We start from the raw sequence: 18165 nt of genomic DNA, 5'->3' as shown, positions 1-18165 counted from the left end.
ACACACACACACACACACACACACACACACACGCCCTTCACCAACTGCCTGTCTTATTTCACCCAAACAACACGGATGCATTTAAAGGGATAGTTCAGGTTTTTTTTGAAGCGTGTTTGTATGAAGCACTGACACAGAGGTAGAGTTGACAGTGTTGTGTTGTGTGTTGCATACTCCTTTTCCACAGAGGTGGTTTCATGGCCAGGAATGGCCAGGAATCAGTTCTTTGCTCTTCAATTGCCAAAGGGCAGGCTCTTCATAATAAAATGGCTATACCGTGGCACTTGCTAGATGCACTAGAGATGGCAGAGTTATCTTTGCTAATAAGACAACAAGTAATACTAACCAATCGGGACTGGGGTTGGTCATCATTGATGTGAAGATGCATAGACATCTGATGTGTGAAGAACATTAACATAACCACAACATCTAAGCTAAAGGCTTCAGATGTTGCAGTGACTTTAAAAAAAAAAAATTACATTGATCCGCTGCAATTAGCCCTTAGTCGAGATTTGATCTCCTGCTGCCAATAATCATCAATACTTTCTCCCAGAGGACCAGTCTGGCTGTGTCCGTCCTCCTGAGTCCATTCCTCCGTCCTCGTCACTCATTCCATCATAAAAACCCTCCCCAGAGTCCACTGTGTCCTCATCTGGGTCTTTAACATTATTGCCACCCCCCTCTGTCTCTAGCTCTGTGTCCATCTGTCTTTGTTCCCACACTGAACGATGTCCACAACTCATAAGGCCGATTGTGTTGTTTTTGTGTTCAAAGCTAAAAAAAAAGGAACAAAAGTGATGGAGGTCTGGTCAGGACCAGAGAATTGAACTGAAGGTTGGATGTGTGGAGGGGACTGATGGTCTCACAGGTGGAAGATTGATTGATGGATTGAACACTGAGCAGAAGGAGGGAGGTTTGAACAGGCAGGACTGGGCCTTGGGGACACACAGGTATTGATGAGGGTATTATTTGGTATCCGCATGTGATCAGAATTCGTTTAAGCGGAGAAATCTGTCGCGATGGATCAATCACAGATGTCGCTCACAGACGGCGTCCACACTAACACACTTTCATTTTCCATATTGGAAAAAATCTCTGTCCACGCTCAGGATGCAGTGATGGTAGAGTTTGACAGAATGAGGAAAAAACATGGTTTTATGGTTTTGTGATTGTAACACATTACTGTTTTATACAATAAAATCACATGGCCAAATGTTTTATTGACTTTGGTGTAGTTGCATACATTTAATGTATTACATAATGGTTAAATCTCTATCACAAACTGTACCTCTGAATTTTGAACACACGTTTCAGCTGCTCTTTGCTCATTAGGTCAGTGGATCCACGCGTGATGTCATTATATGATAATTACATTTTCACATATTGATTTAACTGAAAGGCGATAAGCGGTATTCTTTATTATTACACATCAGTTAGAGCTACACATTTCCCATCAGCCCCTCTCAGAGTAATGAGGGCCAATCATGACCTTAGGGACCTCTCGTAGACCACAGTGAGTGCAGCCAAATCATCCCTGATGAGCTTAGGGACCGAGGTAGAAGTTCATGGCCCCACAGGGAGGTGAGGTGGATAAGTTCTACATCTTCATATTCTTTACCCTCCTCCCATTCAACATCTCGCTGTCCTATCTTCCTCTTTCTTCCTCTTTTCTTGTTTCGTCCTCCTCTGCCTCTCTCATCCTCTTCTCCGGTATTCCATATTTGCTCCAGCCATCCCCCTCCTCCTCCTCCTCTTCTGGGAGCAGCAGAAGGTGAGTGGACAGACTAATAACTGAATGGGTGTATAAATGGGTCTAGAGCAGGGGTCACCAACCTTTTTGAGACAGAGAGCTACCTTAAGGGTAAAAAATAATATGGAGGGCTACCATATAATATTTTTTTGTTTGTTTACCATTTAAATGATTAATATTATGCATTCAACTGCATACACATTCATTCCAGTGCTTACTCCTAACGATTACCAGTTTTTATAAACAATTTCAAAGATATTTTACTGAGTGATCATATGGATACATGCAAGTGAGGTGAAGTGAAGTTAGCCCGCGGGCACCGTATTGGCTGCCTGCGGGCTACCAGGTGCCCGCGGGCACCACGTTGGTGACCCCTGGTCTAGAGGGACATGTATGGCTACAGACTCGTGTTAGTTTTGCCAAGCGGCAGCATTCATGTGCGTGACGCAGAGGAGCGTTGGATACCATGGCAACCAGAGGAAATGTGATACCCCGTATGTAATATTCCAATGTTAGAGCTAACTACGTACAAAGTAAAGTCTGAGCAACAGCATGGACGAAGTGACATCAGAATGTTGGAAGCGATTGACTGGCATCACTTTTCTCCCCCAAAAACCTTTGTTGTAGTTGAAATATTTGAACAGTTAATTTAAGTAAATTATGTAAGATTTGTGCGACTGACGTAACGGTGTTGGCGCAATTTGGTGTAACTGAAATGAAATATGTATTTACTTGTTTTGTTGCGTCGAGTTGTGAGTTCAGTGTGAGCATTCATCAGTGTCCTACTTTTCTGTATGTTCACTATATTGTAATAAATATTATTTAGTTTTATTTAATTTACCTGATTGACTCCAAACACAGCAGTGAGGCTGCTTGCCTTTGCTGCTCCCACACACACAGTTAAGCCAAATTTATACTCCTGCGTAAAGTGCTCTCTGTAGGTTACGCAGAGACTCTGCGTCGACGCAGAGCCTGTCGAAGAGCCTCTGCGTCGTCTCCGACCGCACGAAATATTTTTTTAAGTGTCCGTCACTCCGTCAAGGGACAACGGAGACGGCAAGAGCTGCGATTGGTCCTCAGGACAGGCCGAGATAACGCTGCTCTGTGCCGGCTCACAGTGAGCACCGAGCGTCCACAGAGGCGGAGCTGATCCCCGCCGATAACGTCGCTGCCAAACTATAAATACGTCATATCTTAACACACACGGCACATGTTTAGACTCTAAATGGCCAATTTCTCGCCTCAAATTATCTTAAAACTGCGTTCCGTGACACAGGAAAGTGAGAAACGGCCACTGTTTCAACAACAACAGTCTTTCTCTCTCTTTCTCTCTCGACGCCATTGCTCACTGTAGCCAGAAGCACAACAACCTTGCGCAGCGACCCCTACTGATCGGGCGGGAAATTGCAGCGCGTGTCCGTCACCATGCCGCAGAAGTATGAAGGCTCGAGTCGTCTCCGTGGTGACGCAGTCGGATAACGCATACGCAGTCGGAGAAGTATAATGTGGCCTGAACACTAAAGAGGCGGGGCCACGCTGCCGTTTGTTACCCACAGAGCAAACAAATGATTGACGGGGGAGGGAGGGAGCGAGGGAGGAGGTGTTGTTGTGCAGCAGATGCTGAGCCTAACCACAGCTTTTGTTTAGGACGGAGGCCCCAACATCCATTCATCCTTCTCTGTCTTCATCCCTCCTTTCTTTGATTTCATCATCATTTCCTTACTTTTCCTTCCTCCTCCTCCTCACCTTTTTCCTCTTGCTTCTGCTGCTTTCTATTGCGTCATTCCTCCCCCTGCTTTCTCTTCTTGTCCTGCCTCCCAAACTCATGTCCTTTCTGTCTTTCCTTCTCTCTTGTTGTTGCTTCCTTCCCTTTTTGGTCAAAGTGTGGTTGTGAGAAATTCCTTGTCTGCATTTAACCCATCCTCTACTAGAAACCTCAGGGGTACCCCAGCCCTTTTTTGACCTGGTGGGGACTTGAACCACAACCCGCTCTGGTTACCAGCCAAGTTCCCTTTTCCAAAGTTTCGTTTCTTCAGATGGTTTACTTCGTTTCAACCAAACTGAACCAGTCCAAATGAAGGTGTGACATTTTTCCACCATGTCCCCCTCCTTACTATCCTAGTGTGAATGCACCCTTAAGCCCAATTTATACTCCAGCGTAAAGTGCTCTACATAGCTTACGGATACCCTTTCTTCGGCGCCAGAGAGCCTCTGCGTGGTCTCCGGCTGTACGAAATATTTTGTCCGTCACTCCGTCGAGGGACAACGGTGACGGCAAGGGCTGCGATTGGTCCTCAGGACAGGCCGAGATAACTCTTCTCTGTGCCGGCTACTGTGCGCACCGAGCGTCCACAGCGGCGGAGCGGATCACCACTGCCAAACTATAAATACGTCACATCTTAATACACAAACCTTGCTCACTGTAGCCAAAAGCACAACAACCTTGCGTAGCGACCTCTACTGATCGGGCGGGAAATTGCAGTGGGATAACGCAGTCGGAGATGTGTATAATGTGGCCTAAAGTTTGTCAGCACAGCACCTTTACAACATCTATTGTCTCAACACAGGAGGTTTTCTATTCTGATGAACTCTAGAATTAACACAAGCAAAGATGGAGACGATGAGACGGCGGCGTAGGCTGCCATTTCACTTTTGGCCTTAGCTGACACTTCTTCACCAGCCATAGTTTCTCCTTCATTAGCTGCACTGTACTGCAGTTACAAATGAATGTTAACATACTTTCATTTATTTAATGATAATGGTATGTGCTAAATGTTTATGATAAGCCTTCAAGCACTAAACCTCTCTGTTGATGCTGCGTGTTTTCTGCTGCTGGACTTCGCTGAAGCTGCGGGAGACATATTGATTTTATTAATGCTCTTAATTGGGAACGCTCATAGTTTCCATGTTTTCAGCAGCAAGCAGCTGTGTGCACCAGATGAGTTCTAGTATGTTTGTCTTCGGTGTCGGCATCACCCGTGCCAGGTCCCAGAGCAGGAGCGAAGATGTTTGGCCCACATCAGGCCACCCAGGCCAACCCAGAGGGAAAAACACAAACAGCAGTGTTCTTACAGCTCGATAGAGTGAGGCCTCCCTCACAAAGAGCTGACATTGACTATGAAAGGAAGACCGTTAGTCAAGGCGAGGAGATGAAAGGGAAGGGACAAGAGAGGAGAAGAAAGAGGAGGAGGTGGCCTCTCCTTCACTCCCGCAAAAACCATCGGGATGAAAAACATGTAGGCAGTAATATGTGACAAACAGGAATTTCAGTTATTTCAAGTCTCAAACAAAACACATTGACTCGTTCTGCTTTTTGACTGCACAAACAAAGCGGCTGTAGTCGGGAGTGATTGGACGGCACTAGAGCGGAAATAAACTGAATTAGCGTAGTTCTTCTTCTGGGAAACATAATTGACGGTGACGATCCGTCATGAAGGTGTTGTCATGTTTTGGTGTTCTCGTTGTAAGGCCAGCAGGTGGCACAATTTTCAGATTTTAAAAAGCCTGGTATGTTAGGCTACATTAACATGAGCTGGATATTTTTATAAACTGATATTTTCTTGCCTCAGTTTTCCAAAATAACTTTGTGCTCACATCTTTTTCAAAAAAGCTTCTGTTTATATTAACCCGCATAAATATGCTGTTGAGAGCCATCATAACTTCGCCAAACCTGTGGGCGGCAGTGTAGGAAGAAGGAGAAAGCCATACAAGCCAATCAGAATTTTTGGAAAGAATCGTTTTCAGAGGCGAAATCGCTGTTTGTACGTAAACGAAAGGCACAAACGCAGGGGAAAGTCTCCATTTTTAAAAATACCCGTGCTAGTGTAAAAGTAGCCTCACATGTGGACAAGGAAAGCAGCGGGAGATTCTGTCATGTGTCATGTGCACTCACAACAGCAGGCCAATGTCCAATACTTCCAAGCAGGAGAAACTCACTCTCTGAATCATTCTAAGCGTTTCTTGCTGTAGTTTCGGTATTTAATCGTTATTCGAGTAGGGATCTGGCATCAGACTGACTGGGGAATGTCCAGAGGGACTTCTGCAGACATTTACATCCACACAAAAAAATGAAGGTAACATGTCTGGACTTTTTCTTTTTTTGCATAATACATCAAATAGTATTTTTTTTCTGTTTTCTTAAATAGCTTTTGGACTACTTTTGTAATCAGACCAGTTAGTTAAGTTTTTCAAAGGCAAAATAAAAGGGGGTTGCCAGTCTCAAATGAAAAACAACCACGAGGCATGTGTCTAAAAACCCATTGAAGGAATGATGGTGGCTATTAAAATCTGCACGACCACCTCCTCCCACCTCTGTCCATTTCCTCTCATCTTTCATTCATGTCCACTATGAAGCAATAGGCCTATGCCGCCCTTCCCCCACAACCATCCTTCTCTAATGATGAAAAAATAGTGTAATAAAGCCTCAAGAGTATGCGAGTTGCAGCTTATGGGCGTTGAGAAACCTCCTTATAAAAGTTCTGGAAACCAGAATTTATAGCCTTTATCAAACAGTTACTACATATAGTTGGCAACACTTCACCAAACAAACATGGCAACAAAAAAACCAGACCACTTTTCTGCAGAGGATTGTAGTTTGTCAGGGACACTTAATGCAGAGCAGAGGCATGCAATATTTTTATTATCTCGTTTGGTTGGAAAATCTGTGTTTTAACTGTGTGGGGGCCATTTGTGTTGTAGTAGTGTTTGTCCAGTGAAAAGATTGGTATGCAACAATGTGTATGGAGGGCGATGACACTGATGTAAAGCTGTCACAGGTGTGTGTTTATAGAGAAATAACTATACCGTTTTAAACTCGGCCAGGGCTCATAAAGAGCACCAGAACCTTCTCAGACAGAGTGGTACACTAGGGTAAAGTGCAAGTTCTAACTAGCCCTTCAAACAGATTTTTCAGGGGTACACTTCAAATGGAGGTCTATGAAATATCTTCCAGATCCAAGAAAACTGTTGCCGTCATAAAGCTAGGATGTGAAACTAAGCTAACCACAATAGAACTTTTGAAGATTGCAGTCTCTTGTACGGTGCACACCATAAACTTGTCCCCATAGTCCACGATGACTTCTCACATCTGCGTAAGTGATGCTGCGTCACGTACTTGAAGGGGTTTCCCATTTCCTCGGGATAGAATTTAGTGTAGTAGCTACACAAGTTCTCTTGGGTAATATACTGCCTTAATTAAAGGTGAAAGCAAGCAGAAGGCAAATGGCAATCTTGCCTTAATCTGCTATTTATTTTCTCCATTAGTTTATTTTATAAAAATGTTGTTTTTTCCTGAACCTCAAAATGTCAGTATCCTTAAACAAATGAAAGATATTCAGTTCCAACTGAATTCATCCATTATCTAAAATGATTAAGGGTTAATTTAGTAATAAATAATAGATTGATTAATTTTTTACAACCGTTCTCCTCATTGCTTCAATTTAATATTGTTTTTTTATTTGGATTGTGATTGACTCTGGTAATGTGTCGTGGACACACATGAACACAGTGTGTATTTATTTAGCTGTCCTTACATCAAATCTTAATTTTCAAATTTACAGTTTCATGGATCCTTTTGAAATTCATCCTTCATATTTTTTGTCACCACCCGCTTCTGAAAACACACAAACACACACACACACACACACACACACACTCTCACACGTGTGAAAGTGACCCCCTCAGCGTGTCATAACAGCAGGATTGTGGCAGATGGCTTCTGTTTCCTGCTTCAGCACGCTGCTATGAACTCTGGGGGATTGAGTCCCTGGGGACCAGAGCCTGCTAGGCTAGCGTCGGCGTGTGTGAGAGATAGAGAGGCATGTGCCCGGCGTGTGTGCGTCTGTGTGCGTGTGTGTTCCTTGCTATTGTGCTTGTGTTTGCAGTAATGAGCCCACGGCCCCATGGGAAACTAAGTCTTTATTATTATTAGTCATCAGCTGGAGGATCGTCATTAGCAGAGCTCGACTTATCAGTGTCGTCATCGGCAGCGTCACATTCCAGCCTCATCGATCCGTTCGGAGGATGCGGCTTGAATGTGTGACACTCCTGGTCCCAACACTGATAATAGCCGATCAGCTGAGACTGTGGCTCTTCGTCCCGACTAATCACATCTCACCTGGCATCAGCGGATGTGTTCCAGTGGGAGTTGTATTCTTTAAGGCTGATTAGAACCACAACTTCACACTTGTTTTAAATGTAGACGCTCATTTAATCACTTTTTAGCTGATCTTAAATTGGTATTCTCGATACTTGTTTGACAATCTTTTCTCTCTTTCAGAACCTGCAGTTGTCCAGCAGCTGAAAAGAACATACAAGTACTTTCAGGACTACAGACAGGTGAGTGAGAGTCGGTTTAAAGACCTAATGCCATCAGTAGGTCAGATTAAGACGAACGGGTTCATAGTGTTAGTGGTTGTTTTTACACAAGATCTCAATGCAACATCGACGCCAATTGGTAGATGTCAGGCTACATCCATGCTTACTTAACAACTCCTGGAGTTTTAGAACCTTGAAAATGGAGAAGTATGGAAATGCTGCTGGCTCTTATTTAATTTTAAAACTCTACAGCTGCATTTTTACAACCGTAGTTGACTGCATTTGTTTCCTCACAGGTTCTCATTAGTTGCAACTTCATGATCTGACTGAGTGAACGAAAACCTCCTGTAACGGTTTCGGTTTCACCTCATCATTGGTCTCATGACAGGAATCCTTTTTCGTCATTGTTTGTCTGAAACTTGGAGGGCCACATGACGGAATAGTTTCTAGTCCTGTTGCCTCCCAGCAAGAAGGTCCAGGTTTGCAACCCAGTCCAACTGAGGACCTTTCTGTGTGGAGTTTGCATGTTCTCCTGCGGCTGTTAGTGGGCCCTTAGATCTGTCTGACCTGTCCAGGGTGTAGCCCACTTTTTGCCCCATGTCAGCTGGGATTTGTGGAATAAAACGGTATATGGTGAATAATTGAATGAATAAACAAACTTGGGAGGAACATGGAGAATCTGCTCCATGTTTACACTGGCACACACACATCCCCCAGTTATTCCCCAAGTTATTTGATAAATGCTCTTGCATATTTTGGATCAGATACCGGTTGTTGAGGATCATATTTGGTTGAAAACACTGTTTTCAAACAAAACTTGAGTGTGGAGGTAGCCCAAGTCCATGTGGCATGGCAGGAAACGGGTGGAAACTGTGGATTTGAGCTGCCTTTTCTCGTGTTTTTGACTGATTTACTAGATTTGAATGAGACGTGACTGTAGAAACTACAGTCATATTTACATCACGACTCACACACGTGAAAGAAGGGGCTATACATAAAGTGGGATTCAGATAATCATTGTGGCTTTTCCTCAGCTCTGAGTATAGAAACTTGTGTGGTTTCCATATCTGAGATGTAGGTCTCTGTTTAAAATTGGCCTATCCTTTCTTCCTTTTCTTTTTTTTTTGGAGCACAAATTAGCTAATTTAATCATTGGTTTAGCTATTAACTGTTGAGAGAGATGTTTAGTCAAAGAAAGAAGGCTGGATTTTCCCTTGAGAATCCAGAACTTCCACTATTTTGTCGGACTTTGCCAACTTCCTTCTCTGCCTCTGAAACACGTTGTGAAATATGTGAACTGTTGATAAGCCTGTGTGTGTTTCTGTGTGTTTAATTCCAGATGATCATTGAGCCGACGAGCCCGAAACTGCTGCCCGACCCTCTGAAGGAGCCGTATTACCAACCTCCTTACACTCTGGTGCTAGAGCTCACCGACGTCCTGCTGCACCCGGAGTGGTCGGTACGTGACCTCGCACTCCTCTGCGGCCTTGTTCACACCTGATGTTCAAGGGAGTTTATTTTTAGCCATGGTTGTACGAGTTGGCACAGAACTAGCCTGACGCATGGATGCGTGCTCTCGGTAAAACGGTTAACATGACAAAATGTGTCGGCTTTAACGGCTCACTCCCCCACACCACAAGTCCATAGAGAAAAATCTGGATTTTTAAGATGTGGAGACACAGGAGGTTTTGGTCTTCTACTGGTTTATTTGTGTCCCTAAGGAAAAGCTCAACAAAGTATTTCAAATATAGAAGTAAGTCACTAGGGCTGTGTAATATAGACCAACAGTTATTTTTTGAGGAAGCAGGAAAGAGGGCGGGTCAGGGTGATTTTGAGTGACAGGTAAAGGAGAACAGCTCTGAGTACGAAGATAAACAATATCGATATAACGGTGTCGTCTCATTCTGTATCTCGTATGAAAATATATCGATATGTCTTAAAAGTCACAAAACAATACATTTGAATTTATGGATGGGGACAGCAGTGGATTAACAACTCCTGTGTGCCTTGATGTGAAATCACAGATTTTCTCTGTGGACTTTGGTGTGTGGTTTAGAGAACCTCAGCTATCTGTCGGAAAAGGTTGTCCAACATCGCCTTTTTATTAAATGGCGAAAAGTTGTTGTGTTCAGTGACCGTTTTCCTGCCTGGTGCTCAGTGAAGGTTCTGCACAGTTCAATCAGCTCTGACTTTATGTCAAAGCCTCACAAACGTACATGATATACGCTCGGTTACACAATCCTAACTTTTACAGGAGTAAAAACGGTACCAGTTACAGACGGGGGAGGAGTAGAGGTGAATGTGGGGGTTAATGCTTTTATGGGACAGGTGGAAGATGTGGCGCGTGTGTTGGAGGTGTGTCGCAACACCTGTCGACTTGTTGACTGACTCCACTTTTTACACACACACACGCACACACGCAGTCAACTTACCTGACAGGTGTGCATCAGCTGTAACTCGACACCTGCTGCCTGTTACTGCAAACAAACAAAGAAGCATTGCACCACTTGAACTTTCCTTCTTGTGTTTCCCCTCACACACACACACACGTTTTTATCGCTCCTTATCTTCACCGTCCCACCCCCCTCACACACACACACACACACACACACACACACACACACACACACACACACACACACACACACACACACACACACACACACACACACACAGCCCCTCAGGCTGCTGCTGCTGATGATGTTTGTGTTTAACTCCAGCAGCAGCAAACGCGATCCGACCTGGAGTGGAAAAGGTCAAGACCCCCGAGTGTCTGACCATAACAAAACAGCGGCTGTTCAGCTGCTACAGTTACACAACGACATGCAAATATGATGATGTTTTGTTGAACCGAGGTCATGGTCGTGAACATCTTCCTCCTCACTTCAGAGGAACAGTTTAGGGGTCACTTTAACACGTTCTACTGTTGCTGCTGCTGTTATCATTACTGCTGCAGAGCGTCCACAAATCATACAGCGACTGTCAAGTTCATATACTGTCATTTTCTTTCATTTAACTCTTTTAAGGCTAAATAGCATGTGGGTAATGAAGTTTGGGTGCTAGTAAAAATGCTAAGCTTACCTGAGGAGTGTGTCTTCTCATAGGAGCCAGCTGTTGCCAAGTCCTACACACGGTTCCATTAAAGTGATAGCATTAGCCTGTGGCTGCTGTGTTGTAAACAAAAAGGTCGTTGTACATCAGAGGAAATAACACGATTGTGTACATTTCAGGGTCTGTTGCACTGTTTTTCAATGTTTTCATGTTTTACGGTAGTATCAGTGTGTTACAGCACATTGAACGTCCAATATCGTTCAGTGGCTCCTCAGTCAGAGATGTAACTAAGTTAAAGTTGTCTATGGTGTATCTGTGGCTTCGAACTTAACTTGATGGGGGAAATAATTGTTTACCCTTGTTTAAAAGAACAGTGAAGTCTGCTCATTATAGTGGTTTAGACTGTATTTCTTCTTGATCTGACTGTTTTTTTGTTTGTTTTTCTCCCCGTGTGTCCAGTTGGCGACAGGTTGGCGGTTTAAAAAACGCCCGGGCATCGACTACCTGTTCCAGCAGCTGGCGCCTCTTTACGAGATTGTCATCTTTACTGCAGAGACCGGCATGGTGAGTGAGACTCACTCGGCAGCCTGTTGATAACTGAGCTGTTTATCAGTAAATAAGTCATCAGAGGCTCCACTGTCATGCTGATGCGAACAGAGTCGTCGGTCACTTTCTCCGCTCCTTCTGTGTGACGACTCGTCTGCACACTACGGTTGTCTGAGGACCGTAAACAAACATTCACACTGTTAACTTGTTAGCATGTTTCTTTTGTGTCTGCTGCTGAATCTTAGAGCTGCAACTTAAAAAACGTTGTTTGTGTGTGTGTGTGCGTTTTACAGACGGCATTCCCTCTGATTGACAGCATCGATCCTCAGGGTTTCGTCATGTATCGTCTCTTCAGAGATGCGACGCGTTACATGGAGGGACATCATGTCAAGGTACTGTCAAGTCGACTTTATTTCTAGAGTACGTTTAAATACGACCAAAGTTGAATAAAGTGCTTTACAGAGTTGAAGGCACAACAACATAAATGGTATAAAACATACAATTAATAAAAACAAAAGTAAAATGTATAAATAAATGGATTTAGTTCCCATGGGTAACTCATTCCAAAATTTAGGGGCAGCTACAGAAAAGGCCTGATCAGTCTTAAGTGTTTATTTGGGATTTCACACATCTAATGCAGCCTGTTTTAAGACCGTTTCTGTGTCTGTGTACCGCAAAATCGCAACTAAACCCTTAAGAATTTAGTTGCGGTAGTTTTCTATCGGCAGAAAATGTCACCTTCCCAAACACTGCTGTAAATCTTTCCAAAAAATAATATTCTGTATGCATGTATAGTCGTGGTTATCAAACTGTGGTACGCAAGCTTCCTCTGGTGGCGGTAAAATCAGGAGTACTAGAAATTGGAATAGGAAAAATGTTAATTTTGACCAAAATTGCGAAGAAAATTTAACAAATAACCAAAAAATAAATAATAATAATGAATCCCCTTATTGCTCGCTCCATCCTAATCTAATTTCACTATACCAGTGTCTGAAGTATGTGTGATGAAGAGGATGATGATGAGAGAGCAAATAATTTTTACACCACAGTATTTTTTTTTGACATAAGAATTATTTTCTTTTTTATTTAAATAATCTTTTCACTTTATTAACTTCATTAACTCGTTGAAACACCAGAACACCATCACAGACTCTCGCTGTGCTGCATCACCCCCCGTGTGTCTCCTCACTGCCTTCTGCCGCTGCCATTGATTTCTCCTTCTCGCCACAATAGACTCCCCTCCTCCTCCCCCCTCTGCTCCCTACTCTGAGTCTCCCTCTCAGCTCTCATTAACCTTCTGCCTCCTTCTTTCTCCTCTTCCTCTTATCTCACCACCTCCTCTCCCCTCTTACTTTGCTTCTTCCTTCATGTTTCTCCTCCTTCCTTCCTTCCTTCCTCCCTCCCTCCCTCCCTCCTCCCCCTCCTGTTTCCCTCCAACTGTCATCTCCCTCTGTGTTTAATGGAACAGTCTGGAGGTTGTAAGGAGCTGGTTAACCTACTTCCCAGAAAAGGAGACATCTCCATCACACCAGCGCAGACAGCAAATGCAACAGATGCTAAAAGAGAGTTTTTAATGCTCCATATGCTGTGGGAGAATTAGAGAAGCTGCTTATGTCTGAGAGAAAGTTAATGTCAGTCAAGTCTTTTTTTTTTTTTTTTAATTTGGCAGAAATTGAAGATAAATTATCAGCTGATTGTGGTCATAGTTTATTTTCACTGCCCCCAGCTTTGGACTACCATTTTTTTCTTTTTTTTTTTTCTTTACTACATCCTGACTTTTGATACTAACTGTAGTTACTTGTCTGCGTTTTCTGCCAACGTGTCAGTTAAATATACATCTAATTTTAGAGTTCGGATTAGTCTCTGTCGAAGCTGAATCAAATGAATCTGGATCACGTTATCTGCAGATTCCACATTATCTTTTTTTTGCGCAAAAGTTGAAGATGTCTAGATGCAAATTTGATCTGTGATCTGTTCTTTACCAGGCAAAATCACAGTCATGTCTGTTATTTTTTAATCTGTGTGCACAAGAAAATGGTCCTTACATTTCTGCATCTTTCACTTTAGTTTCTTCTACCTCATCTTCGACTGAACCGTGTTTGAACTCTGCTCAAACGATGGGTTAGAAAAAGGACTAATTAATTCATAGTTTGACCCGACATGGACCCTCATTTTAGTATGAGTGGAACTGCTGAATTGGGGGGACAAGTGTCTCCACAACAGCTTATGCTTAAATTAGCCAGTGTCGACACGTCACACTGGAAGTTTTGGTGCATCCACCAATGCGTCGTAACATCATGGCTAAAAAAAAAAGATGTGACCACTGGACTAAAGCTGACCCTTTTACAGCAAACAGTGAGACCAGGTGTTAGAGGGAGGTCAATGTCAACCTGATGATTTATTCTATAATGACCATCTCAGGTCTCCTCCTCTCATCCTACACGTTCGTTGTAAAGTTAAAACCAAGTTAACCTATGTAGTTTATAGAGATTAATTCAGACTAAAAAAGGCCCTCGCGTCGTTTTCAATTTCCCTCTCGCTAGTTTACAACATCCCTCCTTTTACTGTTTGGGTTGAGCTCATTCACCCATTTGTTTTATTCTCCTCTGTGTGACTGCAGCGGTGCTGTTGTGTAAAGTTTAGTTTAATAACCTCTAAATCCTCATAAGCCACAGGCAGCAGCGACCCTTCACCACCCTCCTTATAAAACTTGACTAACAGCCCGTCATTGTCTGTTGCCCTGCATCTGAAGTGGATCAGACGTCTTATTGTTTGTTGCCGGGAGGAAAAAACACACAACAGTTGGATTAACAGTCTTCTTCAAACATTTTATTGTCGCCTCTCTGTCGTTTATTTGCTTTGGCTGCGTTTCTGAGATTTCCTTTTTCAGTGTTGATATCATTGACAAGATGACAAAATCCACACATCCTGACACTTTCAGCCAAGAATGAAACCTTGTTGATGCAAGCGTGTTGAGTTTTTAAAATCCGGAATATAAATATATGTTTATAAATGAATAACATTTACTCGTACGTCTATTTTTCTAAGCTTTATTTGCACAAAGTATCTCTTTTCTTTGCAAAGAACAAGTTTGCTCTTAACAAGCTTATAACAGACATTCTTTAAAAATTATATTTCTTTATTTGTTCTCTTTTATTCATTTTTTTCCATGTTATTTTGATTGAATTACCTCACATTTAACAGTTATTATTTTTAATATAAATATCTATTAGTGTAGAAGTGTACAAGTAAAAAAATGCAGAGTTTTGTCTATAATTGTATTATAAAAACATCCGATTGATCTATGACCTTGTGGACCAAACCATTTGAAGTGATAACGGGGGGTGAATGTACTTAAATATCATTGTTGTACAAGTGTGTTTTACCCAAAATACATGCGCGCACACACACACACACACACACACACGCACACACAGAGAAGGAAGACAGATGCCTTTTATTCATTGGTGTGAGGAGGATGGACGAATGTGTCCACTGGGGTTTGCACACACACACACACACACACACACACACACACACACACACACAGTTACTGGGGGCGGGGCACCAGATGAGCTCAGTGATAGAGACGACAAGCAGCGTCCCTCTCCATCTGTCCCTCACTTACAAACACACACACACACACACACATACACCTTAATGGTCACCAGCTGGACGAGCAGAGAAAGTGTGTGTGTGTGTGTGTGTGTTTTGTGGGTTTTAATCCAAGTGAATATTAAGGATCATTAAGATAATGAAGCTGCTTATTTGATTAGGCTTCAGAAAATGTCCAAAGGGTCGTGCAGCATGTGTCGGGCAGAAGGAGAAGGCAGAAGAGTCTCAGACGTGCTCTAATATTTTGTTCTCGTTTTCCCGTGGTGTGCACTGTTCCTCTCTTCCAGGACGTCTCTTGTCTGAACCGTGACACCAGTAAGGTGATCGTGGTCGACTGTAAGCGGGAGGCGTTCAGCCTGCAGCCCTTCAATGGGATGGCCCTGAAGAAATGGGACGGGAACTCGGAGGACAGGACGCTCTATGACCTTGCCAACTTCCTCAAGGGTGAGGTCCCGGAGGAACATCCTCATCTCAAAAAATCTTGATTATTAGGACTTCATAGCATGACTAAGTATACGACAGTGAGCCGCAATATGACTTAATTATGGCAGGAAATGAAACTGCAGAGGAACCAGAGATGAGTTGAGGGGAATTTTCCACACCGTGAAATCCCTCTTTACTGTTTTACTGGTCGTCGTGGTCATGATAACCCCGCCCCCGTCCCCTGACGCAATCAGTCCTTCCTTCCAGATCAGCAAAGCGCTGATGCCAGTGTGGAAACTGGTTTAGAGGCAGTTTTGTTGGTGGTTGAAAAACAGAACTGGTTTTTAGATAAAGACACCAGCACTGAACTGCCCTGGACCTGCTTCAGTGGAAAAGAGATCCTTTAACCTCATGTCCTCCATCAATCCTGTCCACATTTTAACACAACCCCTGCATGTTCAGCTGTGTTTGTTTTTAAAGCTCAAATATATTTATTCCCCTCTGCAGCAAATTGTAGGTTGACCAATATCAGTTCACACAAAAAAAACCTGAATCAAATAATAATCGTCATTTAAACTTATGGCGCTTTTCCACTACACAGTTCCAGCACGACTCGACTCTACACAGTTTGGTATGGTTTTCCATTACTATAGTTCCCCCCTCAATGTGGGCGGAGTCATCAGAGCTACGGCTGCATGAAACTGCTGTAATTTTCATCAGTTTAACTTAATTAAATGTCGAGATTTTAGTAGTGCTGGGCACGTTAAAGGCGTCAACGTTAACACATGACGCATTTCCATGACGACTTACCAGAAAGAGACGCGCATGACGTCAGGTTTACATGACTCCCAATTGTTAAAATGAGTCTCTAAAGTAACGCTAAACTTTAAAAGCAGAGGCACAAATACGCAGTACGCTGGTTATTTGTTTCGTTTAATAAACGGACCGCTCCAGTTCGACTGTAGGCGCGCTAAAGCAGCTAACAGAGCTAACTTGTAAATGGTGTCTGGACTCTGGTTCCGCGCCACATAAACATGACGTCACACTCCTCTTTTTCTGGAAACGCATCATGCGCTAATCATTAGCCGTTAACCGCTGTGCCCAGTATTAGATTTTAGATATTTCCTTGCTAAATGTTGGAGATTAACGCATGTTTTCAGGATTTTAAGTCTTTTTTTTTAACTGATCTACAGTTGGCCATTGTTGGGTTTTATTTTTTTGTCGGACATCACTCTTCCAGTGACGACTCTACAGTACCTGGTACTGTCACTAATGGAAAAGCAAAAAACAAACGTAGTGTATGTAGTGGAAACGCATTATTTTCGCTCATTGTTTCCATCAAAGCTTTAATTCAAGTCTCTAAAAAGTTCCTCCTGTCTCTTCTCTGCCCTTCAGCCATCGCTCTGGGCGGCGTTGACGACGTTCGGTCGGTGCTGGAGAACTACGCTCTGGAGGACGACCCCATCGAGGCCTTCAAGCGCAGACAAGCTCAGCTAGCGCAGGTAGGAATGCAAATCAAACGCAAACCCCCAGGATCGCGTCTCCCGTCTCTGTGTTGACGGCGAACATGTGGTTGGTCTGTGTCTTGACAGGAGGAGGAGCAGCGGTTGTCTGATCTCTCCCACCAGAAGAAACAGGGACTTTCGCTGGGTTCCATCGCCTCACGGTTCTGGCGCTCCAAGCAGCAGTGAGCCCCGCCCCCTCCCTCACACTCCCACCTATCACAGCCCAGCTCCTCCACCACTGTCCAGGTGAGGGAGGAGAGGAGAGGAGGGGCGCGGTGGGCCTGCGGACCGTAGCTGGGGCCACTCTCCACTGTCGCAAGTCGTGTGGGAGTGGGCGGGGCCTGCAGTGCTGGAGCGGAGTGAGGACATTGGCCGTGATGTGCACCAATAAGAGAGGCAGACTTTGTTTTTTTTATTTATTTTCCTATTTCTCTGAGGCGGGGGCGTCGGTGGCCCCTCCCACGATCAAACCGGTATCTGCTACTGATTTGTGATCAGGTGAAAACTCTGGAGGCAGATCTTAGACCAGCAGTATGACGGTCACGCTGGCTGTGATCAGCAGCGCCGCTCACATGATCTGACCCAAGATCAGCTACGCTCTGCCCCACGCCACGCCTCCAGAACATATATTTAATTTCTCTTCCACTTCCAGGATAAAATAAGAAGAAACTCTACATATATAAGAGTCATTCAGCGTGTTCAGACACCCACAGCGTGTCGGGACACCTGGTGGTGGCAGCGTGAACGTGTCGGTGCTTGTTTGACATGGACATTTACAACTGAGCGGTGGCTGAGCCCACGTGGGACGAGAGTGAAGTCAACATTCAGATCTCCTCATCTTAAAAAATCAGATACGACGGTGGTGGCGGTCTAAAATTTTACGATCTGACACTTTCTGTGACTCTGAACCTCATCGGTTCCTGCTGGAAACGTAAATCTGTAGAATGTGAAGAATTGGAA

At 43.7% G+C, this 18165-nt stretch overlaps 1 protein-coding gene across 1 annotated transcript in view; it reads left to right on the top strand.

Annotated features, from left to right (window-relative positions):
• Positions 1-17427, top strand: part of timm50 (translocase of inner mitochondrial membrane 50 homolog) — a gene marked incomplete at its 5' end in the record, with an annotated part of 28464 nt that extends 11037 nt beyond the window's left edge. The window contains 7 exons of the mRNA XM_083886809.1: positions 8028-8086; positions 9405-9524; positions 11576-11680; positions 11956-12054; positions 15565-15721; positions 17096-17202; positions 17293-17427. Coding sequence (XP_083742935.1) covers positions 8028-8086; positions 9405-9524; positions 11576-11680; positions 11956-12054; positions 15565-15721; positions 17096-17202; positions 17293-17391 — 746 coding nt within the window. The 3' untranslated portion in view covers positions 17392-17427. The remainder of the gene's footprint in view (positions 1-8027; positions 8087-9404; positions 9525-11575; positions 11681-11955; positions 12055-15564; positions 15722-17095; positions 17203-17292) is intronic.
• Positions 17428-18165: the final 738 nt, after the last annotated feature.

Source organism: Microchirus variegatus (assembly GCF_963457635.1).
Source record: "Microchirus variegatus genome assembly, chromosome: 3".
Taxonomy (NCBI): Eukaryota; Metazoa; Chordata; class Actinopteri; order Pleuronectiformes; family Soleidae; genus Microchirus; species Microchirus variegatus.
Note: the sequence above shows the minus strand (reverse complement) of the source record. Positions and strands in the feature narration are given on the sequence as shown.